The sequence below is a fragment of the Taudactylus pleione genome, unplaced genomic scaffold (genome assembly GCF_031769625.1).
Source record: "Taudactylus pleione unplaced genomic scaffold, aTauple2 ptg000041l, whole genome shotgun sequence".
Lineage (NCBI taxonomy): Eukaryota > Metazoa > Chordata > Amphibia > Anura > Myobatrachidae > Taudactylus > Taudactylus pleione.
This window is the reverse complement of record NW_028284443.1, coordinates 45752031-45779238: the sequence shown is the minus strand read 5'-3', so window position 1 is coordinate 45779238 and position 27208 is coordinate 45752031. Positions and strand designations below refer to the sequence as shown.

Genomic DNA, 27208 nt, shown 5'->3' with positions numbered 1-27208 from the left:
TTCCGTCCACACTATGTTCCTGGAGACATCTCTAGAGTGCATGCGCAAATCTGCAGGAAAATTGGCGCAGCACCATTTTTCCTGGTGAATTCAGTCTGCGGCACCGGCTCACGTGGAACTCCGGACAGGTACGTATAATAATTATATGGGTGCAAGGTGGGCAGTGTGGGCCCCCTTGGACCCAGGGTCCTGTGTGCCTCGCACACCCAGCACCCATTATAGATACACCAATGTGTTGGGGTTATCAGGAGTTTCAATTACTTTGCTAAAACACCACCTTTTTATTCAAACATTTAAAATAATCTTTGTTACGACTTTATTCTAGCTCATCAGGGTGAGATACAAAACGTAACATGGGGCTATGAGTCAATGTTGCATTCAGTTGTATTGCGTTTAAAAATAACAAATGCTCAGCTTTTATCTTTTTGCTTCACTTACCCAGACTTTCTTTCATTTATTATGTTCATACTACAGTATAACAATCACAATATTCTCATATAGGGTCTAGTTATCATTGGTGGGCTCGTACAGTACAGTATGTCAACTATACAGAATGCAATTTCAGCCATATTTATCAATCTGGGGCTCCCCTTAAACGCCACAAGATTTTCAGGGATGAGAGGATTAATAAATAGGCCCAATACCTTTATTGGGAAGTTTTATCCAATCACAGTTTATTATGCACATTGAAACTATACCCAAAGAGACTCAAGTTATCACAATTCTGTGAATGTAATCTACTGTACTCCTATCAGATTGGTATTACAGTTATTCCTCTCATTAAAGTTTGTAACTATTGTTATCTGACCAGACGCATCCTCTATTTTCTATTCTCATCTCTCACCACTAGAGGGTGTCAATCTTTGAGACTAATACTGTACTGTATATGAATATAATACTTTTTTATACTTACAGCGTCTCAATATTATTCTGTCATTTGACTTTGTTCTAAAATTTGACTAAAATAACAAAATTCACAGCTATAATATATCTCTTATTTCCTCATCTACTATATTTCATTCTCAAATGGTGTGTGTTCACGATGCTTCCGGGTGTAGCATTCCCCTTATTCATATTTACATAGATGTCCATTTGTAGTGTACCCTCCATCTTCCCTCTTAAAGTGATGTCAGAAAACTGATGTGATCCTTATCATATTTCATAGTGAACTTTTTAACTGAAAAGGGCTAAACCATATGAAAATGAGGTCATATATAAACCTATGATAAGAAACAATTTATCCATTAGTTGGGGGTTTTAACTCCAGAAATGTGATGCGATTTCCACCGATCCATAAAAAGGTTTGTGCAGGAACCGGAGAACGTGGCCTCATAGCTTGGAGATGGAGAGTGCCATACACCATGAAAGGGGTGGGCATAAAGTGGCTTACATTTGAATTGGCACTTTTATTAATTCCTGTTGCACAGAGTATTCTTCAAGGGACAATTCCAAAACTGGAATGAGGCTATGCACAGGATGGACAATTAGTCACATTTGCAAAAAATGGTTCTAGTTTTGCCTTAAACTAAATTGCTGCTTTAAATCAAGCATGCAGCACAGTGTAAAGGGACCCTCCACTGAGATTTGGGAGACAAAAAACAGATGTAATAAAGCAATAACAAGTAAGTAACAAATATGCTTTTTTAAGTTTGTTTACATGTTACACTTTAGATGATAATGTCCATTTAAACAAAGAATTTGGCTTCATAAATCCTCTGAGACAAAGTCTGCTTTAGCAGTATAAATGATACACTTACTCTCAGTTTACTTGTTTGTTCCGCTGTTATAAAGTAAGGTTCACCTTTTTGACCCTTGACACCTTGTGTGCCCTGTAACATCAAGAAAAATGTATTACATACTGGGAACAGACATTAAGTAAATCCAGGTTATTTAGAAGATTATCACTACTAATCTGTATACCATTTCTATTAAATATATAACATGAAACTTTTGATTATTATGTATCTAAGTATTGATGGTATAATACTGATGTTTCAGCTTGGTTACAGCATTTTTCAATATTACACTAGTAGGCAATAGGCATATATATATTTGCTTTTATTTATTTGCAGTCATGACAAATTTTCTAAATCCTTAAATGTGACTAATACATTCAACTGAACTGTAACTGAAAACATGACAGTAACTAGGATGCAATGATAGAGTAGGTCTTTGTTGATTAGACACATCAGGGGCTTATGCAGAGTTAAGGAACACTTTTTTTTTTTTTTTTTTTTTAAAGGCAAATTTGCACCTTGGTAAAACCATACTGCACTGCAGATGGGGTAAATTGAAAATGTGCATTGAAACGTAGGGAAGGGGTGTGTTTCAGCTTAATTCTAAATCTTCAGTTTCTGCTATGGTACATGCAAAAGCAGCCCTTGCATTCAGTGGTGACTTTCCCATTATGCACGTGTTTAGGGGAGCCACTTGTTGAAGGGCGGCTCTTGGACTCTTGTTTTAGTACTGTCAGTCTGAAATTTACCAGTAACTACAAAATATTTCCAGTCTACTATTCCGTATGCCATCTTCAGTGGAGTGTGGATGAGTAGGACATGAGCAGAATGTCCCTGTGAGCCACGGGTGGGGAACCTTTTTTCTACTGAGGACCATTTTGATATATATAACATTATTTGCGGGCCTGGTGCAGGCCACGCCCCCTCCATGTTACGTCACACAGGGGCGGGGCCACAATCGCCGGTGATTACAGCAATGCCCAGAGTATCCTTAGGATGCTCTGGGGAGCTGTAAGGGCAGCGGTGTGACTGTCTGAAGCATCCTAAGGACACCCCAGGCAGCACTGCTGCATAGATTCTGGCTGCAGGGTGCCATTCTAGGTACCCTGCAGCCAGATGAGACTAGCAGAAAAAATCTCAGAGGGCCAGACCAAATGATTCCGCGGGCCTTATACAGCCCCCAGACCTGAGGTTCCCCATTCCTGCTGTAAGCTGTCCTACTTAGTAAAAATATATACATAATTAAAACTAAAATGAAATGTCATAGGTCATAGCTAGTTTTATTGTTATATTATACTGCCTACTGTTAAATTAGGGCTTATAATCAAGCAATGAAAACATTGGAAAAAAATTGGGCGGAGGGGGGTGGTCATTACATTTGTGCCAAGGGATGTCCTGACCCTTAAATATGCCCGCGCTTGCATTGCAACATGGTTTGTTCAGGAGCAAATTGCTAGATTATAGCAATTGTTAGACTATAGTTTCCATTGTAATAGTGCTTTATGAAATGAAGGGTCAATAGGCAATATAAAGAACTATGTTTGTGCGCTTATGACATCACTATGCCTATATATATATATATAATATATATATGTGTCACACCTGGAGTATATCAGGACATTGGTCTTGTAGAGTTGCTATGGAAACACTTTTTGTGCATCCGCTGCAGGACAAAATCTTAAAAACATGATGATATTCTTAGGCGTCCCATCAGGATTAAAGGGGGAAGGTGACACGGGCGGTCATCCCAGAGCTCCCACACACAGAGGGGCACACACCACTAGAGCACACAGGGGGGGTTCTGAGTACCTAGAAACTCCCCCTGATAGACCAATTCCCCCAGCTACCAAAGTGGGGGCGGAGCCAACACGGAGCCTAATAAAGTGAGCAGCAGCTACATAAAATGTAAGTGTATGTGTACTGTTTTATTGTTTATATATATGTATGTATGTGTTTATATGTATATATGTGTATGTTATTGTATATACAGTATGTGTTAGTGTGTGTACACTGTGTATGTGTTGGTTTGTATATATGTGTATGTATGTGTTAATGTGTATATATGTGCTAGTGTGTGTATACTGTGTAAGTATATGTTAGTGTGTATGTATGTGTTTATGTGTGTGTATACTGTATATGTGTGTGTTAGTGTGTATGTTATATATAATACTGCATATTACAGTATGTTTGCTACATATATATTATATATATGTGTGTGTGCATATTTAACACACACGTGTTATATACATATATATATACACATATATATATACACACACACATATATGTTAAACCTCCCAAAATAATCCTGCATTTGACACTGCCCACACAGGATCAGTGTGACCCTGCCGAGAACATTGTCCATTGGCACCTGTTCCCGGATAGGGCTGAGCTGCCGCTGATCTGTGTTCTGAATGCAGCAGCACAGTCAGCGCTGCCGCATAGAGTGGAGAGCGGCTCCCAAGTCCCCTCATCAGCATCACGTGACACATCATATCCGTGAAGCTGATCACTGATGTCAGGCCTCAGAAGCCGCTCTGTGCTCTATGCAGCAGCGCAGACTGTGCTGCTGCATTCACAATACAGAGCCAGAAGGTAAGTGATCAGGGGTGGTTGTGGTAGGGGTAGGCTCTGTGTGGCTTGGTGGGGGCCCCCACAATTTAGTTGCCCAAGGGCCCCCACAAGCCTTAATCCGTCCCTGCATCCCATATTCAATTAAGTAAAATGAAAGAGGTCTGGCCAAGCTTTGACAGTACCACAAACCTTTGGTGGCAAATAGGCAGAAGTCTAAAAGGCTTTGAGGACAAAGGCCGGGATGTACTAAGGTTGCGGTGACCATTCCGCCAGTCGCCGCAACCTTACTAATCGCATATGTACTAACATATGCGATTAGTATCGCAAAGGACAGCTCTTGCGATAAGAGCTGCCCTTTGTGAAATAGCCGACGCCCGGTGACGGGGTCTCCGTGGGACCCCGCCCCCTCCGAGCCCCGGGAGCTTCCTGCTTGTCACATGTGCAGGAAGCCCTGGGCCCCTCCTCCTCCGCCCTGCACCCGGAAGAAGCTTAGGAGGAGGTGGAGACGGAGGACCCAGGAGGAGCGCAGGCTGGCGACCATGGACAGCAGGTGAGTGGGGCTAGCGCTGGGCGACGGCGGGGTGGCGAGGCAGCAACGAACCGGCGGGAGCAAGGTGCGGTAAGAAGCCCATAGGCTTCTATAGGGTAGCGCCAGGTTTTTCTGGCGTTACCCTATGTACCGATAAAAGTGCGTCCGGGCCTTAGTACATATGGAAATGCATTTCCGTTTAGTACATCCCGGGCCAGAGTGACTTTTTCAGAATGCCTCCAGTGCTCAGCAGGTATACAAAAGTAATCTAATTAAAAGTTAACATTTCCAGATACATACAGGGTCCCTTTATCCGTAGGGATGCGGTCATAAAACCCGTGGCTGGCATACCGACCGCCAGCACTCCAAAGGTAAGTAGCAGGGTTAGGGGGAGGGTTAGGGCTTAGGCACCAGGTGGAGGGGTAGCTTTAGGGTGCAGGGTGGGGGAAGTTAGATCTAAGATCTAGGGGGGGGAGGTTCGATTTAGGCACTGGGGAGGGAGGGTTAAGGTTAGGGGTATGGAGAGGGGTAAGGTTAGGATACCGATCGAAAGTTGTTGGCATCCTAACCCTGTTGGGATTCCGGCGACTGGATTCTGACTGCCAGGATCCCGAGCACCGGCATCCCGTACCCAACCATGTCCGTACACTACCACAATATGTCTATTACAGTACATAAAGGAATATCAATCCCTCTACCAAAGCAGAAAAATGAGGGTTAATGTATTATATTGTGGGTGTGCACATGGAGGTGCACTACACTTTTTACATTATAAATGACTTTCACTAATATGTCACACAACATTCCCACATTTACATCTATTTAAATGTTGTTTTCTTTTTTTTATCATTATTGAAACACAATCCCTGAGCATGTAACCAGGAAAGATTTTCATATTTCACCTCTAGGTGGTACTTACAGAGTGACCGGAGTGACCACTTGGCCCTTGTGGCCCTGCCTCACCAGCGTCACCTTTCGTTCCATTGCAGCCATCATGTCCTGGCTTTCCTCTATGACCACCTTGTCCCACGTGACCCTGAGAATAATATAATTTACAAATGTTATTAACTTATTACAGCCTGGAGTCTTCAGCACTACCTCACTTATTCATTTTTACCACTAACTTGCAAACTACTATAATGATAATTCAGATTCTTTTTTCAGATTGCTTTTTACTACATTGCACAGCTGACCCATTGTGTGTGACTGAGACATTGCCTAGCACCCAAAACTTACTGTGACATCTGTTTGCACTAAATCACTACCATAAACCCTGTGTGTCCTATTAGGAATGTTGCTGTAAGACCAGCATATAGTCACCACTATAGTCACATAAGCCCCAGCTAGTTAAGGCAAATGAGAGTGCAATGGAGAAGGTGCACTAATAACCCTTGCAGTTTGTACTGCACACTATGACGGTAATAATAATCAAACACTATGGTGCCATATAAATTGATCATATTTGCTGAACATAATGGGCGTGGTGAGAGATAAAGTGGAGAGAGATAAAATATGAACCAATCAGCTCTTAGCTGTAATTTTTCAAACACAGGGCCTGATTCAGAGGTGGACACAAATGCAATAGCAACTGCGATATCTCAGAATTGCAAAAATATGCTATTGACTCACTTGCCGACCAGTGCTTAGAGACACCCAATGAAAGCATCTCATATGATGCGGCCATCAGCCTTCTTAGTGAGAGTAATATGCCACACACGGAATCGGTATGAAATTCCGATGGACGTGATTCCGGCTGTCAGTACACCAGATGGTTGAAAGCCTGACAGGGGAACAGTAAATAATGTTCCCCTGTCCTATTTACCCCCTAACCCTAACTCTCCTTTCCTGCACCCTTATACTAACCCTCCCTACCCCACACCCTAACCCTCCCGGAAAGTGCCTAAATCTAACCCTCCCCCCTTAGAGCCCCCGGTGGTGCCTGAACCTAACCGCCCCTGCCCGGAGCCTAACCCTAACCTCCCGTTCCCCCCTCCCATAGCCTAACGCTAAGTCCCCCCGAGCTGCCTAAACCTAACTCTCCCCCCCCCCCCGGCGGCTGATACTTACCTGTCCCTGGTGTCCTTACGATCGAGATGCCGTCTGCCGGGATCAGCATCTCAAGCCATATCGGGATTTCGGCACCGGTGTTGTCTTGGCGACGGGATTCCGATGCTGGTGTTCCGGCAGATGGCATCCCGGATGTCAGGATGCTAACCACATCCCGCCGGACACATAGACGGTTTCCAGACACGCAGAGGGCTCTCCTGCTGTGAGCTAGGACAAAGTGGCTAATGTATGTACACCTTGAAAACAGTGTTTAAACTGTCCTGACACGGCTATCAGCCCCCCGTTACTTCGCCCAAACGCTGACTACCTGTTATTCGCTTTGCGAGTGAATCCTCTGTGCGAGCATAATCTCAATTCAATTGCTGTGCATGCGCAGTATGGCTTACACGCGTGTACAATGGAAAACAATCGCTCAATCTGCGTAAATTCCATGATTGCATCCATCTCTGAATGGGTTGTGTACGGGATGCCGGCGCTCGGGATCCCAGCAGTCAAAATCCTGATAACAGCATCCTGACAGGGTTAGGATACCGACACCTGTCAGTAGGTAGCCAAACCCTCCCCCTCCCCCTAACCCTCCCTTCCCTTGCCTAAACCTAACCTCCCCACCTAGTGCCTAAACCTAACCTCCCCGCACCCTAAACCTAACCCTTCCCCCCTTAGTGCCTAGCCCTCCCCTTAGTACCTAACGCTAACCACTTACCCTCCCCCTAACCCCACTGCTTTGTGATGTTGGCGGTCAGGATGCCGGCGCCGGGATTCTGACAGGTGTCGTGATTCCCGCACCGGTATTCATAGCTATCTCCTGCTTACCTTTCTCTCGCGGAATGGCCAGCTGTCCCCATACACTAGTATGGAGACAGAATTCGTCAAGCTCTGGAAATACAATATTTTTGGAGCTTGATTGCGGTAGCATTCGCCATCTTCATATGGTAAGTGCTTCCGCTACCTACTCCTTTCCTATGGAGTCCCAGGTCGCAAAAGAGATCCTTTTGGATCCCTCCGCTCCTGTCCTGCTCCGGACGTCGGGGCTCTTGTGCGCATGCATGACCTGTAGGTCACGCATGCGCACTTGTCTCAATGTTCCGAAAGGAGCAGTGAAGCACTTCAGGGAGACAGATGAATTGCTCCGGCGCTTGCGTCGAGAAGGAACGTTAATTATCAGGGTCCGAATGTTGAATAGACCACTTAATGACTGATAACATAGCAGAAAAGATGCACTAATATGGATAAGATTATTTATACTTATAAATTTGTATATCACATAAATATCTTTTTCAATTTTGGATCCACTTCTATTTAACAGAGGCCCTTTAATGTCAGTTAACTAAAAGGAACATTCAAAAATAGAGGAGTCCGTACTGTTTTTGTTCACTATCTATCCTATACACTATGGGCCTGATTCAGAGATGGATGTGATGCCGATGATTACGCAGCGAGAGATAATCGGTGGTCTGCGCATGCCTCTGAGTCACACTGCACATGCGTCAAGTTTCATTTTCGTTGTCGCTCACAGTGAGCATTTATTTGCAAAGTTATTGGCAGGCATGGGTGGCGACTCTAACGCAGGCATGTCGCGCCTGTTTTCAGGGCGTGTCTCAGCCTGCGACTGTGATCCCGTATGAAGTAAAAATGGCTCTGTGGCTCTGGTCTGTCAGGTCATTCTGCTCGACCAAGGGGTAATACAGAAGGCTGATAATCGACTGATTTGCAGTGGAAATGGAAAGTTGCCGGCGGGCGTCTCAATGCAAATCCAGGGGGCTACTACATTTGCATGTTTTCACACAACTGCTGCATACAAATTTGCAGCTGCAGTGGCATTACCGTACACCACCGTATTAGGCCGTATGCCTTTATCTATACCCTTAAGAGCTATGAACTTATTATTAGAAGCAGAGTTGAATGCAGGTCAGCTCACCAATTATGTCTCTGTGGATAACTCGGTGTTGTCCGTTCTTATTTGGTAACAATGACAAACATCATGTGAAATGTAAAAACATCATTTTCAATGCATATATGCTTTCGCAACTCACAGATGGGTAGTGGATGCTAACCCGTACTTTGGGACTGGCGAGATCTATTACTGAGGCGTAGTTTATTCTGCCAGCGCTATTCACCAGGGACCCCCGCATGCTCAACACACGCTCAGATTAGGTTCCCTAAAACAGATGCTGATGTACTCTGGATGAAGCGGAGTACGATAAAGACATACAGCATAGTCGACAAGCCGGGTCAGAACCGAACGAACAAGACAGTACCAGGCAGAAGATGTATGCAGGTCACGGAGGATAGCCAATGTCAAAACTGGAATACCAAGCGAAGTACTAGGGAGGAGACGGAAGCAGGTCACAAACAAAGCCAAGGTCAGGAACAAACAATGTATCACTGGGAACGCTGGAGTATGGTAAAGGAGTGCTACCAGTGACTTCCTTACATCTCATTGGGAGGGACTGGACCTGTAAATTTTACTTAGGTCGGCGCGTGCAGCCCCAGGGGAGCCGTAGCCGCCCACACCATGCCTCCGGATGCCGGAAGGAGGAGGAGGACTACACAGCAGTGGGTGCCGGGGATTTCCCGCCCACTGCCCTGCTACTGACCAGTGCCGCCAGACCTGGTACGTGCATGCCGGTGTCTGGTGCGCTGTGACATTACCCCCTCCTCTAGGAGTGAGCACCGAACACCCCACAAATGGCTTGCCAGGGAACTTCTGGTGGAAATTTCAAAGAAGTTGAGGTGCGTGAATATCCAAAGTCTTGACCCAGCAGCGTTCTTTGGGACCATATACTCTCCAGTCCACCAGGAATTAAACTGTACCTTGAGAGATTCTGGAATCCAAAATTGTTTCCCCTCATATTCCTCTTGGTGGTCCACTGGAATAGCCAAAGGAGGATCGCAAAACAGATTAGGAACCAACGGTTTCAAGAGGGCGATATGGAAAACATTTGGTATCTTAAGCATGCCTAGCAGTGCCATACGGTAAGCCACCAGGTTGATCACTTGAAGGATATGAAAAGGCCCAATGAACCTTCATTGTAGGAACCTTCAATCGCAGATGTTTGGTTGACAACTAGACTCTGTCCCCAGGACTTAGTAAAGGACCCTTCTTCCTCTTACTGTCCGCAAACAGTTTGTACTTAGAAGAGGCCTTGCACAAATTCCTCTTTATGTCTCCAAATCTTGAGGAAACGGTTCACTGTACCCTGGATCACTGGAAGTGAAACTGACCGGGGTCTGGTAACTCCGGTAAAACAGGATGCAGACCGTATTGAATGAAGAAGGGAGAGTAACCTGATGCCTCATGGAACAGATTATTGTGGGTAATTTCAGCCAACAGCAGGCATGTGTTCTTACCCAATTATCTTGATTGACTGAAACATACAATTGAATAGACTTTTCCAGATCTTGATTTAGTCGCTCCGTCTGACAATTGCTTTGGGGCTGATAGGCTGATGAGAAACTCCAATTAACTCCAAACAATTTACATAGTGACCTCCAGAATTTTTAAGTAACTTGTACCCCGTGCTCTTAGACCAGCGCAGCCTGAAGATTTCTGATATGAATGCTTTTGCCAGTTTGGAGCAGAGGGTAAACCTTTTAATGGGATGAAATGAGCACCCTTGGAAAATCTGTCCACCTTACCGAGATAGTATTGAACTCTTGGCAAGATGGTAGATCAGTGACAAAGTCCATGGATATATGGGACCAGGGACGATCAAGCAATGATAGTAGACATAGAGACACAGAGGAAGGGTGAGGTGGGACCTTGTGTTGTGCACAGATAGTACAAGCTTCCACAAAGTCTTTGACATCACAACGTACTGTCGTCAACCAATAATTCCTGAGAATTAGCTCCAGAGTTTTTTTTCATGACTGAATGGCCAGTGAAGCGTGATGAATGAGACCACTGAAGTAATTTAGACCGGAGTTTTGGAGCTATGATGTTTTCCCAGATGGAATCTTGACCTTGTTGCTAACTGCCACAAAGCACGCAAGTTTCATGTTTTTGTTAACTGGCAGGTAGGTAATCACCAGATTGAACCGATCGAACAATAATGACCATCTGAATTGATGGTAGTTTAGGCAGTGAGCTGTTTTGAGGTACGTCAGGTTCTTGTGATCGGTATAGACAGTCACCGTAAATTTTGCTCCCTCCAACAAGTATAGCCATTCCTGAATGGCCAAATTTATGGCTAATAGTTCTTTATCCAGGCAGAATAATTCTTATCTGGAGCTGAGAACTTACGGGAGAAGAACCCACAGGAATACCACTTGCCCTCTTCATCCTTCTGCAACAGCACTGCCCCAAATCCAACCGTGGAGACATCTTCCTCCAGGAAAAAAGGTTGGTCACAATTTGGTTGTCTAAGAATGAGTGCTGAAATAAAACACTGCTTTAGAAGTACAAAATCTTCTTCTGCCTCAGGAGACCACACCCAGGTATCTTGACCTGTCTCGGTAAGAGCAATGATGGGAGCTGTGATGGACAAGTAGTACCTGATGAACTGGCGATAGAAGTTGCAAAAACCCAGGAAGAGTTGTATTGCTTCCAACCCAATTGGACGAAGGCAGTTGACAATGGCAGTGAGTTTCTCTGGATCCATCCGAAGGCAAGAGCCCAAAATGATGTACCCCAGAAATGTCAGTTCCTTTTGCTCTAAGGAGCATTTCTCTAGCTTGCAGAAAAGCTGTTTGGCCTGGAGTTGTGACAGTATTTCACATACGTGTTGGCAATGGCTTACTATATCTTCAGAGAATATCAAGATGTCATCCAGATATACCACCACGTACTTATATAACAGGTTCCGGAAGATATGATTCATATATTTTTGGAAAACAACTGGAGCATTGCTTAATCCAAAAGGCATAACTAAGTATTTGTAATGACCATCACGAGTATTAAAGGGCGTCTTCCACTCGTCCCCAGATCAGATTCTGTTTAGATTGTAGGCCCCGCAAAAGTCTAGTTTGGTGAAAATCATTGCCCCTTTTATTCAATCGAAGAGCTACGATATGATGGGTAGGGGAAATCGGTCCTTGACGGTAATGGCATTCAGGCCCCGGTAATCAATGCACTGTCTCAGACCTCCATATTTCTTATTAACAAAGAATAGTCCAGCTCCGGCAGGTGATTTGGACTTCCTGATGAACCCGCACTCCAGATTCTCTTTAGTGTATTCTGACACTGCCTGGGACTCAGGAAGCGAGAGAGGAAAGATTCTTCCATAAGGAGGCATTTTGCCAGGTAACAATAGCGCAGACCCAATCCCAATGAGTGGGAAGCGTCTCAGTGGTCTTTTTACTGAATTCATCTCTGAGGGACTGGCATGGAGCTGGAAGTGGATATTCTGGAGAGATGACCAAACTCCGGATGTCATGATGTGGAGGTTTGACATACGACAAACATGACCTATGGCATTGAGAACCCACAGGATCTGTGGTTTGCTCCAACCTAAAATGGGAGAGTGCTTGCGAAGCCACAGAAGACCCAGGATAACTGGGCACTCAGCCAACAGGAGTATATAGAATGAAATGAACTCCTTATGAAGAGCACCAACTTGCATGGTGACTTCTGAAGTCCTGGAGTGGATGGTAGCCATAGGAAGTTTATTCCCGTCCACACTGATAATGCAGAGTAGCACCTGGAATGGTACACTAGGAATTCCTAACTCCTGAACTTTCTTGGCTATAATGAAGTTTCCATCGGCACCCGAATCTAAAAAGGCCTTAATAATTTCAGAGGGTTTCTCTGGGACCAGAGTCATGTTGATGGTAACCTGGGAGGAAGCATTTTCTTTTGGCGTGTGTTGAAATGCACCTAATCTGGCCACCCGTCGATCAGTCAGGCCTTCTCGTTTCCCAGACATTTTGAAGAGCCAGAAAGAAGATGACCTGGTTCACCACAGTACAGACACAGCTTATACTTGAACCTCCTTTCCCTGTCTGCGGTATGAAGATGTGACTTCTCGATCTGCATGGGCTCTTCTGGAGACTCAAACGTAGCTATGAAACAATGGGGGGAGCTTGAAGCTGAAGTGCCAAGACTGTTCCCTCTCTTGTGCTCTCTCTCTGAGATGACCTGATTCAAGCCGGACCCGGTAAGTGTGTGCCAGTGTCTGGCACACTGTAACATATGCAATGCTGAACTGAGACCTCCATACAAAGTAAAAACAAAAGTCAACAAATCATAAAACCTGAACTCCTAAGATGCACTATAAATAGTGTTTAATTGATCACATTTTACATGGACAACAGGTCTCATACAGGTAACCAACCAGTGACCGGTATTACCCCATAACCCATTTCCCTATCTCACTGCACAGCCGCTGTCATTGTAAACTGTATTCTATATTTAACTCATATCCAGGGCCGGCTCTACCATTAGGCAGCTTTAGGCATCTGCCTAGGGTGCCAGGATCTAGGGGCGCCACAGAGTCTGTCTATCATAATAATAAGGATTTCTCTGAGAGAGACATTCTTGTTGTACTAAATACAGGTGATGGCAGTATAACTTCTAAGATGCCGCTTCCTTTCATCTGAGAGGCTTGAAAGTGGGTTTTGGTGGAGGGTGGGGGCAGTTCACTAGGCTGAAGTTTTGCCTAGGGTGCCAAGACACCGTGCACCGGCGCTGTTCATGTTACTTTCAATTTCATCGTAGTGACATGTCTGTGATACTAAGGGAGCTACAGAGAAATCCCCCATTTTCATAATATTCCATCATTACTACTGCAAACACCATGGCATTTGGTCTTTTCCTTCACAGACACTTATAATCTTCCATTGGCCTCAGCTACTGCTTGTCCTATTCTGCTCATTTGTCAGTCTTTACATTGGCTTCTTCCAACTCTTGAAGAGGAATTCAAACTGGAAGGCGAATGTCACATATTTCCTCATATCACAAAACCAGAAGGGGAATGTCACATATTTCCTCATATCATCAAACCGGAAGTGAAATGTCACATATTTCCTCATATCATAAAACCGGAAGGGGAATGTCACATATTTCCTCATATCACCAAACCGGAAGTGGAATGTCACATATTTCCTCATGTCACATAACCGGAAGGGGAATGTCACATATTTCATATCACCAAACCAGGAAGGGGAATGTCACATATTTCCTCATATCACAAATCCGGAAGGGGAATGTCACATATTTCCTCATATCACCAAACCGGAAGGGGAATGTCACATATTTCCTCATATCATCAAACCGGAAGTGAAATGTCACATATTTCCTCATATCATAAAACCGGAAGTGGAATGTCACATATTTCCTCATATCACAAAACCGGAAGTGGAATGTCACATATTTCCTCATATCACCAAACCAGGAAGGGGAATGTCACATATTTCCTCATATCACAAATCCGGAAGGGGAATGTCACATATTTCCTCATATCACCAAACCGGAAGGGGAATGTCACATATTTCCTCATATCACCAAACCGGAAGTGGACTGTCACATATTTCATATCGCCAAACCGGAAGGGGAATGTCACATATTTCCTCATATCACCAAACCGGAAGGGGAATGTCACATATTTCCTCATATCACATAACCAGAAGGGGAATTTCACATATTTCCTCATATCACAAAACCGGAAGGGGAATGTCACATATTTCCTCATATCACAAAACCGGAGGGGAATGTCACATATTTCCTCATATCACAAAACTGGAGGGGAATGTCACATATTTCCTCATATCACAAAACCGGAAGGGGAATGTCACATATTTCCTCATATCACAAAACCGGAAGGGGAATGTCACATATTTCCTCATATCACAAAACCAGAAGGGGAATGTCACATATTTCCTCATATCACAAAACCAGAAGGGGAATGTCACATATTTCCTCATGTCACAAAACTGGAAGGGGAATGTCACATACAGCATTTCCTCATATCACAAAACCAGAAGGGGAATGTCACATATTTCCCCATATCACAAAACTGGAAGGGGAATGTCACATATTTCCTCATGTCACAAAACTGGAAGGGGAGTGTCACATGTTTCCTCATATCACATAAACAGAAGGGGAATGTCACATATTTCCTCATATCACAAAACTGGTAAGGTGCTTTGCAAATCGTTGTTTAGGTCGTTTTTTTGCACTTATGTTCGATATACAGTAATTACGAATAATGGGCTTTTCTCTGAGGTGTGGAAAAATTCTGACGTATACAGCTCCCTTGACTTTTACTAAGGGCTACTATTAAAACCTGGGATATGCTGCTGATTAGCAGATATATTAACAAAAATTAATAATTTCAACCATGAAACAGCAGTCACAACAATGATTTGTAAACACAGATCTGATTTACAACATGGCTCTCTCTACCAGATCTGTCCCCGGTGCCTTTAGTTTAATATTATCTGGATACCACTTCTCAAATCTCCCTAATTTCAGACAGGGTGGCTGTCCCAAATTCACCATGCCTTCTCCTCTTTCTGGCATACAGACTTCGTATTAACCCCTCATCATCATATACTGTAAGTGTGTCAATGTAGCATTAATTAAATACAATGTTTTATTGGTTTTCAGAAGACTTAACTGTTTCTAAATATTCAGTATTTTGCATGAAAAGTTTTCAAGAAAATGTATGTGTATATTTGATTGTATTGGTTCTATAGTATTTTTTTTTTGCAAACAATGTTTTACTTTAGATGAATAGCTTTTTATTCATGGTATAGTACGCTTATACTTACAGGTACACCATTGGCCCCTGGAAATCCGGTGACACCACTTAGGCCCTTAAAGAAAAAAAACAGTAAAAAGTATTTACAAATGCCCCACACACAAAGTAATTTATAAGGAAAACATGGTGGCACATTGAAGGCAAAAACAACATGTTTACCTTATCTCCAAGTTGTCCCAGATCCCCCGGGTGGCCTCTTTCACCCTTGTCTCCTTTACGACCTGGTAACCCTTTTATTCCAGTAAGTCCTTGTGGCCCTTGGTCACCTTGATCTCCAAGTTGTCCTGGTTGCCCCTGAAGAAAAAAATTGTAAGGTAAGATTAGCATTTCTAGACAAACAGACGGCAATGTGGTTTAGCACATGGACTACCAACTTAATTCCCTGCTGTGTAAATCTGCTGTAAGTTATTGTGATAATAATATATAATTTTTTACTTTAAAACAACCTATGCAAAACAAAAAATAAATAAGAGCCTGAAACTTTACCCCAACAGTAGTTTTCTAATAAGGATGTAAAACAAGAGGTCCTCTATAATAAAATAAACAAAAAGACTATGCAAATCAATAAAAGAAAATATGCTGTTATACATATATTTAACCTGACAACTCTACACAGATGGCATGAATACCTTGAATAGTTTAGTAACTTTTTTGCACATGTTTATACAACATTGTAAATCAGGATTGGATAACTCATGGTTCTCCAGCTGTTGTGGAAATTAAAATTCCTGCATGAATGGAAAGTCTTAGAACCATAGCGGCAGTGCCTGCTGGGATTTGTAGTTCTGTAACTGATGATTGGCATATTTATGAAAAACTATTTTATTGAATTCCAAAATACATACATCAGAAAAACATATAAATATATTCTGTTGATATACAGTGCTTAGAACAGAAGTTACAGTTAGCAATATAACAGAATAGAGAAACTGAAAATACATAGAAACGCTTAGCCAACCTATAGCCCATCGTATTATTATATAAACTTGAAATAGTATAAGATATCGACGATAAGCCATTTTAATAAAGTTTCATTACTTATTCGAGACAAACCTATATTCTGTGTATCATAACAACTCTTTCTAAATTATTCAGAAGGCACCACACAAATCCCTCAGTGGGAAATAGGGCATATTCTAAATAAATCAAGATCCCACTGCAAATAGGGTTCCACTCCAAATGGACCATTTATGTTACCTGAAAGCTATATTCTGGACTGAGTTGCTCAATAAAATTGTAATATATGGGTGTCACGTTGGTTGTTAGTATTTGAACTGCATTGTACATGTTTTTGTGCATAAAAATATGTAATTTTAGTATATCAAATATACCACACCTGTCAGAGGGCTAGCTAGTCTCTAAATCTTGCAATCTGTTCAGTGGGTAAGAAAAAGGTTATTACTTTAATTTCACCATTTCCTTGCATAATTGGATCTAATGGGGCCAGGGGCTTTGGAAAGGGGTGGGGGCACTGGTCAATGCCTTGGGTTATGATTCAATGGCAACAGCACTCACAAGGTCACAACAGCACAGAAAAGATAATCAGAACAGATACAGGTAAGTAGGCTTGGGGTAATGGGTTTAGTTGAAGGAAGTTAATAATAATAAGTATAAGGGTTAGGCTATGAGTGGGTTTTATGAGGGTGAAGGGTTTAATGCTTTAGTGGAGTTAATTAAGACAAACAGGTTAATGCTTTCAATTAAGATGAAGGGCTTCTTTTGATTAGACTGACAGAGGTAAAGAGGGGTTTACTGAATATGAATTAAATTAATTTTATGATACAGGAATTTATTAATGATGGGGATGATGGTGTTGATTATTATCAGGTGTTAATTATACTGAATAGATTTGTTACAATAATGCTGTAGCTTTTAATTATTTTTGAGGATGGGAAAACAATAAATATTGTATTGCAGTCACAGAAATTATTTCTGTATTGCCATACAGTCATGGAAATGACTTCTGTATTGTATGATTGTGACTAGTATGTTCTCTGTAATTTATTGCAGTCACTAGAAAAACTTCTATATAGTATGGTGTTCACAAAAATGCCCTATGTATTGTATGGTGGTCATAAGTATGCTCTCTGTTTTGTGTGGCAGGAACATGAATGCTCTGTGTTGTGCACTGTCCCTTTTCTGTGAATGATGGTCATATTAATGCATTTTTATGTTAAAGTTAATCTTACTTATGTTTTGAATTGCACACAGTACATTATGTTCTGTTACAAATAAAGCATTCTGTTTTTCTGTATTGCAATATATGTTCAGTTGAGTCACAAATAAAAATTAACTAACCAGCTTCCCTCTCCCTAACCAGTTTGAGGCTACTGGTCCTTTCCTCTCTTGACATTCCACTCACCGAATGGATCCCTATTTCTTACAGATTTCAATTCAAATTACTTGCTTTCATGGCATCAAAAACATACCCCTTTAATATCTGTAACTACTGCACAAAATACTCTCCCACACTCCCATTTAGATCTGCCTCTGGTGAGGACCACTGTCTTCATCTACAAGATTTCTCTCATGTTGCTACCCAACTATAGAATTGCCAACCATCTCGTCAGTCTCTTCCCTATCCACAAATCTTTAAATACCCATGAAAACCTGACCCTTTGATTGAGCTAAAGGGTCAGATTGTGGTCTAAAGTTGGTTCAACCTTCAAAACCCATGCCTCCAGGGTACATAAGAGATGTTCACTTTTAAGTAGTACTTCCCAAACCTTGTTACATGGGTTTATTATTGCTATTTTTTTTATTATTCAAACACAACTTCAGACTTCAAATATTTGCTCTGTCATGATCTAGAGTATAAAAGGCATCCTACAAATCTGAGAATGTTGTGTTCCCTTGTACTAACAATGTTTAACTAGGAGCTGAAGGAAATGACACAATTGTTTGGCTAGGCCTTTCCAAGGAGGAAACTGTAATTCGAAACAGGGTTTTTTCTTTTTCCAAATCTCAGAACAGCATAATCATGACTGGCCTAGTTTTGGTTCTCATAACAATGGAGTGATTTTGGTTTAACAAAAATATGCAATGCTAATTCAAGTAAAATAAAAAATATAAATAGAAATCAATACGAATGTAATAGAAATACATTAAAATAAAATAGGTTTATTAACTGAATAAAGCAATCAAATTGCTACACTTGAGAAAATTTTTTTTTTGAAAAAGACACGGGCGCAATCTAATATGGAGCAGCCACCACACGTGACCCACTGTCCCCACCAAGAACAGCTAATAGAACGAAACACACAATACAGATTTTTGGTCACATATATCAGGCACTAATTAGTTGTTTCATATCATCAAATATAACAAAATAAAGTTCTTTATAATGTCTCTTGTTTCATACATATACTGAATGTCCGTCCAAAATTTTCTGTTGCTCGTCGGACAATTTCACTTCCAAAGGTATATAGAAAAAAGAGAAAAAAGGCTGTATAGTGTAGTAATTTTTTAACATTTTTTAATGACACATACACTCACAGATAAATATAAAATTCAGACTTCTTGCTATCACCTATAGCCAAGTCTCACTTATTCTGAGAACACTCAGAATTAGAACATATATAAAAAAGGAAATAAAACCAAACCAAACAAAACAAAGAAACAAAGAGACAGTATTCGCTACAATTACTGTCACATCCACAGTTTTCTCAACTTATCCAAAATTGTAAAAGGTTTGAACCGTACCGTGGCTAGCATCAGATTTGGTGCCCTTTAAAGAGTATAAATGGGAGAACATGTGGATATGCTGCCCAGCTCCCTTTGAGCCTCTGGATGCTGCCCACGGTCACAGGATTTCACCAGCAGATAGATCCCAGCTTCCAACGCGTTTCGAGTGATGTCCACTCTTCCTCAAGGCTGTATGGTACCATACAGCCTTGAGGAAGAGTGGACATCACTCGAAACGCGTTGGCAGCTGGGATCCATTCTGTAACAGGTCATAAAAACAATATACCAAAGCATGTGCTACCTGTTGTTGTAAGTTTATAGTATTCATTGAGGCCATCAGACTTGCCCAGGTGGAGCCTAGATATAGCCATCAATACTTGGACACATGATCACTGCTAAGCAACTCCCTCTGACTAGAAGTTCAGGCAACAAAGTCTCATAGCTGTAGTCGCCTTACGCTACCTAGAGACATATTCAATGATATGGAGAGTAAGTAATAGTATGGTGAGTATTGTATAGAGATATAAATAGTCCTGATGGAATACCGACCAGGGCCGGTATGCCATCAGGATTATTTATACCCAATATCTATACAATATTCACCATACTATTACTTAACTAACAAAACAAAGAAACAAAGAGACAGTATTCGCTACAATTACTGTCACATCCACAGTTTTCTCAACTTATCCAAAATTGTAAAAGGTTTGAACTGTACCGTGGCTAGCACCAGATTTGGTGCCCTTTAGAGAGTATAAATGGGAGAACATCCGGATATGCTGCCCAGCTCCCTTTGAACCTCTGGATGCTGCCCACGGTCACAGGATTTCACCAGCAGATAGATCTCAGCTTCCAACGCGTTTCGAGTGATGTCCACTCTTCCTCAAGGCTGTATGGTATTGAGTCACAGTGCACAAAGAGGGTTAAATACACTATACATATTTAAACATAAAATGGAGTGGGTAGGGAGAGTAAGTAATAGTATGGTGAATATTGTATAGATATTGGGTATAAATAATCCTGATGGCATACCGGCCCTGGCCGGTATTCCATCAGGACTATTTATATCTCTATACAATACTCACCATACTATTACTTACTCTCCATATCATTGAATATGTCTCTAGGTAGCGTAAGGCGACTACAGCTATGAGACTTTGTTGCCTGAACTTCTAGTCAGAGGGAGTTGCTTAGCAGCGATCATGTGTCCAAGTATTGATGGCTATATCTAGGCTCCACCTGGGCAAGTCTGATGGCCTCAATGAATACTATAAACTTACAACAACAGGTAGCACATGCTTTGGTATATTGTTTTTATGACCTGTTACAGAATGGATCCCAGCTGCCAACGCGTTTCGAGTGATGTCCACTCTTCCTCAAGGCTGTATGGTACCATACAGCCTTGAGGAAGAGTGGACATCACTCGAAATGCGTTGGGAGCTGGGATCTATCTGCTGGTGAAATCCTGTGACCGTGGGCAGCATCCAGAGGCTCAAAGGGAGCTGGGCAGCATATCCACATGTTCTCCCATTTATACTCTTTAAAGGGCACCAAATCTGATGCTAGCCACGGTACGGTTCAAACCTTTTACAATTTTGGATAAGTTGAGAAAACTGTGGATGTGACAGTAATTGTAGCGAATACTGTCTCTTTGTTTCTTTGTTTTGTTTGGTTTGGTTTTATTTCCTTTTTTATATATGTTCTAATTCTGAGTGTTCTCAGAATAAGTGAGACTTGGCTATAGGTGATAGCAAGAAGTCTGAATTTTATATTTATCTGTGAGTGTATGTGTCATTAAAAATTTTTTAAAAATTACTACACTATACAGCCTTTTTTCTCTTTTTTCTATATACCTTTGGAAGTGAAATTGTCCGACGAGCAACAGAAAATTTTGGACGGACATTCAGTATATGTGTGAAACAAGAGACATTATAAAGAACTTTATTTTGTTATATTTGATGATATGAAACAACTAATTAGCACCTGATATATGTGACCAAAAATCTGTATTGTAAATTGCTACACTTGCTTACTGGCAATCAAATAAAATGTTCTATACAGTTCAAATGTTCTTCTTTATTCAAGTTTTTTTTTTTTTTGGGGGGGGGGGGTTTGACCCAGCCCAAAATTAAAAACTCTTATGCTTGTCATGTAAGCCAACAGGGCAATATTTAATTTATTAGATGGGCAGTGTACAGCAGTGCATTGGGCAATTCTATTCAGGGGACAATATAGTAATGATTTTATGTTAATATTTTATGTACTCTTATACCATTTATTTTAAATTGCATTTACTGGATATTTACAAACTCAGTAGAAATAAAGGAAGAACGCAGGGTCTGCCCAGAGCATAGGCGACCTAGACACTTGCCTATGGTGAACATTCTCCAGAGAGGCCACCAAGGTGTGGGCTGAGCAGAGGCCCACTACACTAACATCTGATTGAGATTACCTGTCATGATCCCCCTGTGTGCGGTTCAGCAACAAGTCACAGGATGTAGTAATATATTCAAAAGGATGTTTATTGAGGGAGGATACAATGGCAGGGGAAGCTAATTTGCAACTCTACTAGTTACTATTATTTGTAATTAGCATTAATATATTATACGGATCCATGAGATTGAAAGTAAATTAAGGAGCGCCAGCTAAAATCTCTCTCGGTCACCCAGAGTAAGACGATGAGGCGACATCTATTACTGAAGGGGGAGGGGCACCAGCTAAAATTTTGCCTAGGGCATCAAATTGGTCAGTGCCGACCCCCGAAGGAATGGGTATTGGTTTAGGTGGGCATGAGCACAAAAGATACAAAATTACACATTAATGGTACTGTATATTCATTCACAATGATCAGGGTATCTAAATGCAGCCTTATACCATCACACTGCAGTTTAAGGGCCATATTCAATTAGGCTGCAAAAAAAGTCAGAATCGGTGATAAATTATCGCCGATGACATAATTTTCACATGTTTCAATTATCCCCATATTCAATTACAAAGACTTTTCGCCAGTTCGAAAAGTCTTTGTAAAAAAACAGGGATAAGTTTTCACCATATTTTACATGGTGAAAAAAAGTGCAGAATTGGGGTTTAGGGGTGCAGGCTTAAAAAAAATAGCCTGCACCCCTGGGAATAGCCCCTAAAAACGAACTGTGTCAAAAAAAGTTAAAAAAAAAAATAGGGACACCCCAAAAAAAATATTTTAATTTTGAGGTTAAAAAAAATAAAAAATGGGGAACAGTGTTTAAAAATAGCGAAATAGGTTCAGGGGTATTCCGTAAGTATGCGGCAGGTGTTTTCTAGAATAGGCTATTAGCGGCAGGTGCATTTTTGCTGAATTTTTAAAAAAATAGTTTAGGGACTTAAAAATATGCTCGTACCCATTTTCATATACCCCAAATTTGATGGGAACACTTTTAAAAATGAAAAAAAAACCTAAGTGCTCTTCCGCATCACTTCTTCAATGTCGGCAAAAAAACACCTTCCGCGGCTATTTAAAAATGCAGAACACATTCTGCAGGGCTAACGGGGGTACCCACAGTGATCCCCCATGTCTGGACATCATTAGTGGGGTCCCAGGATGAATTCCCCAAAATTCCCCTATTTTTCCCGATACTTACCTTTCCGCAGGCTCCTGTTTTCGCTGGCTCCAAATTGAATATGGTGATGAAGCGGGCACGCGCCCGATACTTTATCGCCAGAAAAGCTCAGGTGTGGAATGAAAAGCCCAGCACGGACTTTTCGCTCCAATATTGAATACGGGCCATAGTCTTAGTGAAGAGTATACTGTATAAAACTGCTCACTGTATGCTATTATTTGCTGTATATGCTTCAGATAAGGCAAATTTGTACTTAATTGAAGCTCCCATATAATCATGTACACGTTTGTACAGACTGACAGCGCAATCTGCATTGATAAGAGTCTAGCCAATCACTGGAGCATTACTACACTGAAATGTATGTGTAGAAAGTGTTCAGCCAGAATCTCTACTACTAATTGTCAACAAAAATAAACCACTCTAGATAAGATTGGGAGCTTTGGAAAGTCAGAAAATGCAATACATAGGAACATAGAGTGCTGACAGCTGATAAAGACCAACTGGCCTATCTAGTCTTGTTTAGTAATGGTTTATTTTCAGTAGCGGCTGACTACCTTATTTATTATACAGGAATGACTGTACCTTGTTTATTATACAGGAAATATAACTAAAGGTGTTAAGAGGGAGAAATATAAAGGCCTCTATTTATAGAGGGCATATCATTGAATATGGTAAAGATAGGTGGGTTGCCAAGCGCTCATTTTGGGGTTAACTAAGTTCACTATATACAGTAGTGGATATAGGCCACGAGTCTCAAAGAGGGAATCCCCTTTCCCTCTATACAATAGTAAATATCAAGGGGATATATGTCATAACATATATCTATAATAGACTGTGCCTGTCTGTGATAGTACTGTAATGTAGTATGGTAATGAGGTTGACACAGAATATATTTGTTCTAATATCTCTTTTATTGAGTCACAGTGCTCAAAGAGGGTTAAATACACTATAGATATTTAAACATAAAATGGAGTGGGTAGGGAGAGTAAGTAATAGTATGGTGAGTATTGTATAGATATTGGGTATAAATAATCCTGATGGCATACCGGCTCTGGCCGGTATTCCATCAGGACTATTGATATATCTATACAATACTCACCATACTATTACTTACTGTCCATATCATTGAATATGTCTCTAGGTAGCGTAAGGCGACTACAGCTATGAGACTTTGTTGCCTGAACTTCTAGTCAGAGGGAGTTGCTTAGCAGCGATCATGTATCCAAGTGTTGATGGATATATCTAGGCTCCACCTGGGCAAGTCTGATGGCCTCAATGAATACTATAAACTTACAACAACAGGTAGCACATGCTTTGGTATATTGTTTTTATGATCTGTTACAGAATGGATCCCCTTTTCCTCATTTTAAGAATACCGCTACTATTCCCAAATCCCAGAGGGACCCCGTTCTTTTGGACTCCCAGGGTATATTTACTAAAGGTAGATTTGAATCCATTTTGATTTAAAATCAATAAACATTGATGATAATCGATCAAAAACGAGGTTGTGTTTCTGGGGCTATATCACACATTTACTAATACTTTAAAAACAAAATAAAAATGGTCTGTTAGTATTGGTGAATGTGTGATTTAGCCCCAGATCAATTGATTAAAATCGACCTTTAGGAAATATACCCCTTATAGGCCCATAAGTTTACTAGATATTAAATACGGATGCTAAACTTCTTGCTAAGATTATGGTGGACTGACTGCATGGCATTTTACCAGAATTGCTTACTCATTATCAACTTGTGCGAGGCTGCCACTCTGTTAGGGGGGTGCAGGCAGCGATTGTGGTGGTGGTCGTCTCTTCTGGAGAAACCCACACACAAAACATGTTGCTTAGTTTAGATATCACTAGGGCATTCACCACCGTCCTCTGGCTGCACCTTTCAGCAGTCCTTCAAACAAGAGGGTTTGGCTCTGTCTTTATAAACATTATTAGATACCAATATACAGTACAACTATGGTCAATGGTTGTGGAGGTGCCCGCTAAAGATGTTCCTTGGAACTTGGCAGGGATGTCCTCTTTAACCTCTGTTTTTCAACTTAGTGATAGAGCCGTTATTCCGAATTTTAGAAATTTTTTCCATATTTGACGGCAGTTGATTGGTTCAAGGGAAATCAAGCTGACGGCATTTCCAGATGACGTACTGTTATACATAGCCAACACGAATGATTCTCTAGTAACCATTTTCCATATACTGTATTAAAACAATATGAGGAGATATCCGGTTTTCTGGTTAGCGCCGAGAAATCTTTGGCACTTACACCACATCATTCAGGACAAAGAGAAATCTTTGGCAATGACACCACATCGTTCAGGAGAAAGAGAAATCTTTGGCAATGACACCACATCGTTGAGGACAATTAGGAACATACCAATTAAGTGGGTCTCCGACCACTTTACGTATCTTAGGATCCGGATACTTTGCTGAGTAACCTTTATTTTTTAAAGTATACCCACATTGTTAAGGTGAGCTCCGATGAGCTGGAGAGTTGGAGGGATCTCCCTCTATCTTATCTGGGAAGGTCCAAGTTAATTAAAATTATCTAATTTCCGATATGTGCCTCCTTCAGGGACTCCCCTTTTTATTACTCAAAGATTTACAAAGTATGTATCAAATACTCCGAAAATGTATCTGGCATGGAAAGGAAAGTATAATAAGCCTTAAAAAACTGCAATAGCCTAAAACGAATGGCGGGATCAGCTTTCCAGATATACAAGTATACAATCAGGCTGCTATGTTTTGTTACCTATGCAATTGGATTCATTATAGGGATATTTATTCCAACACTTCCCTAGAAAGAGGATTTCTAGAACAGGGAAACCTTCTTAATTTCCTCCATCTCCACGACCAAGAAAAACCATTTACCTTTAGAGATAACCCTTTATTGTGGAATATTAGACCGATTTGGCATATAATTACACATAAAGCTGGTTTAAACTTCCATAAATCTTTGTTTCCAGGGGGGCCTGGCCATTTACGTTATGGCGGGTTAGTAGAATCATTAATATGTCTGGTAAACAGGAGTTCACAACAAATTCTAACATTTACAGAACCTGTGGTAATCTATGAGACCCCAGCTAATTATCCCCTGGCCTTTTTGCCAGCCTAACATTACATTAGCTCAATAGTCCGGATGTTTTTCGGAAAGAGACAGGCAGAACCCGGTGGAGACACTCTTGTTATGTTCTCCTTTGCTTAAAAAGGCAATCTCCTACTATTACTAACCTTTTGAGATACCTTGGATCACTCTAGCTGTCACACTAAGGGCCGTATTCAATTAGACGCGATAATCCATTTTCGGCGAAATAGTTTTGCCGATTACGTCATTTCGCCAGGTGGAAAAGTATCGCCGTATTCAATTCCAAATACTTTTCGCGGACGCAAAAACACAATGCAATGTAATAGGCGAAAAAGATTCGCCTATGAATAGGTTGTAATAAAAAGTGCTGAATTGCGGTTTTGGGGTGCAAACATTGGTAAAACACTCAGCACCCTTGCGACAGCCCCCCAAAGCATAACTGCATCAAAAAATCCTAAAATAAAATGAAGAACACCCCAAAAAATTACTCTGAAAAAGGGGCCGAAAAAAAAATCTAAGTTGGGGTACAAACTTAAAAATTAGCTAAATAAGCTTTTGGGGGGTCTGCAAGTATGGGGGAGGTGTTTTTTTGATTGCAGGTGCTTGCTGAAGGTGCGTTTTTTTACGTTATCTAAAACTTCACTTTTGCGATTTTCAACCATGCTTGAACCCATTTTCATGTACCCCAAATTTGCTGGGACTTGTTATTTTCTCTAAAAAAAAAGCTGCTAAATGCTATTCTTCACCACTTGTGCAAAGATGCTAATTAGCAGCTGAGAGCATTTAAGTACCCCAAATAGCTTCAGCAGGCCGTTTTCGCATCTTTTGGAATGGAATAGGGCGAAAAGCTGGGCCGCGCACAAAAAGTTTTCTCATCCAAAACATGCGAAGTCGGCGTTCCGCCGATGGCTGTGAAATTATCGCGGCTAATTGAATAAGGCCCTAAAATGGCAAAATGGTTGTCGTAGTCACACTCATATTTAATTTGGCTGCTTGTTAAATAGAATTAAGACGCCGTCCCCATAGGGTCTCAGGGTATGGCGGTAAAGTACCAAAGTATGGTAAAGCCGGAGAAATTTCTGATTTCTCTGGTGTTAACCCTTTGTTCAATAACAATGCTGAAAATGTGCCTTTTTTTTTGGTGGGTTTAGCAGGAAATTAGTCACACAAGTGCTTGATAAATGGAGGACAGAGTTCTGCAGTTGATATACCAATGTTCTGCTTCCAAAAAGA

The 27208-nt window shown here is 41.4% G+C and overlaps 1 protein-coding gene across 2 annotated transcripts in view; it reads right to left on the bottom strand.

Annotated features, from left to right (window-relative positions):
• Positions 1-27208, bottom strand: part of COL4A2 (collagen type IV alpha 2 chain) — a 308996-nt gene that overhangs the window by 132195 nt on the left and 149593 nt on the right. For both annotated transcript variants that reach the window (XM_088458348.1, XM_088458357.1), the window contains exons 5-8: positions 15765-15899; positions 15616-15660; positions 5759-5875; positions 1758-1829 (exon numbers count right to left, since the gene is read on the bottom strand). In XM_088458348.1, coding sequence (XP_088314474.1) covers positions 1758-1829; positions 5759-5875; positions 15616-15660; positions 15765-15899 — 369 coding nt within the window. The remainder of the gene's footprint in view (positions 1-1757; positions 1830-5758; positions 5876-15615; positions 15661-15764; positions 15900-27208) is intronic.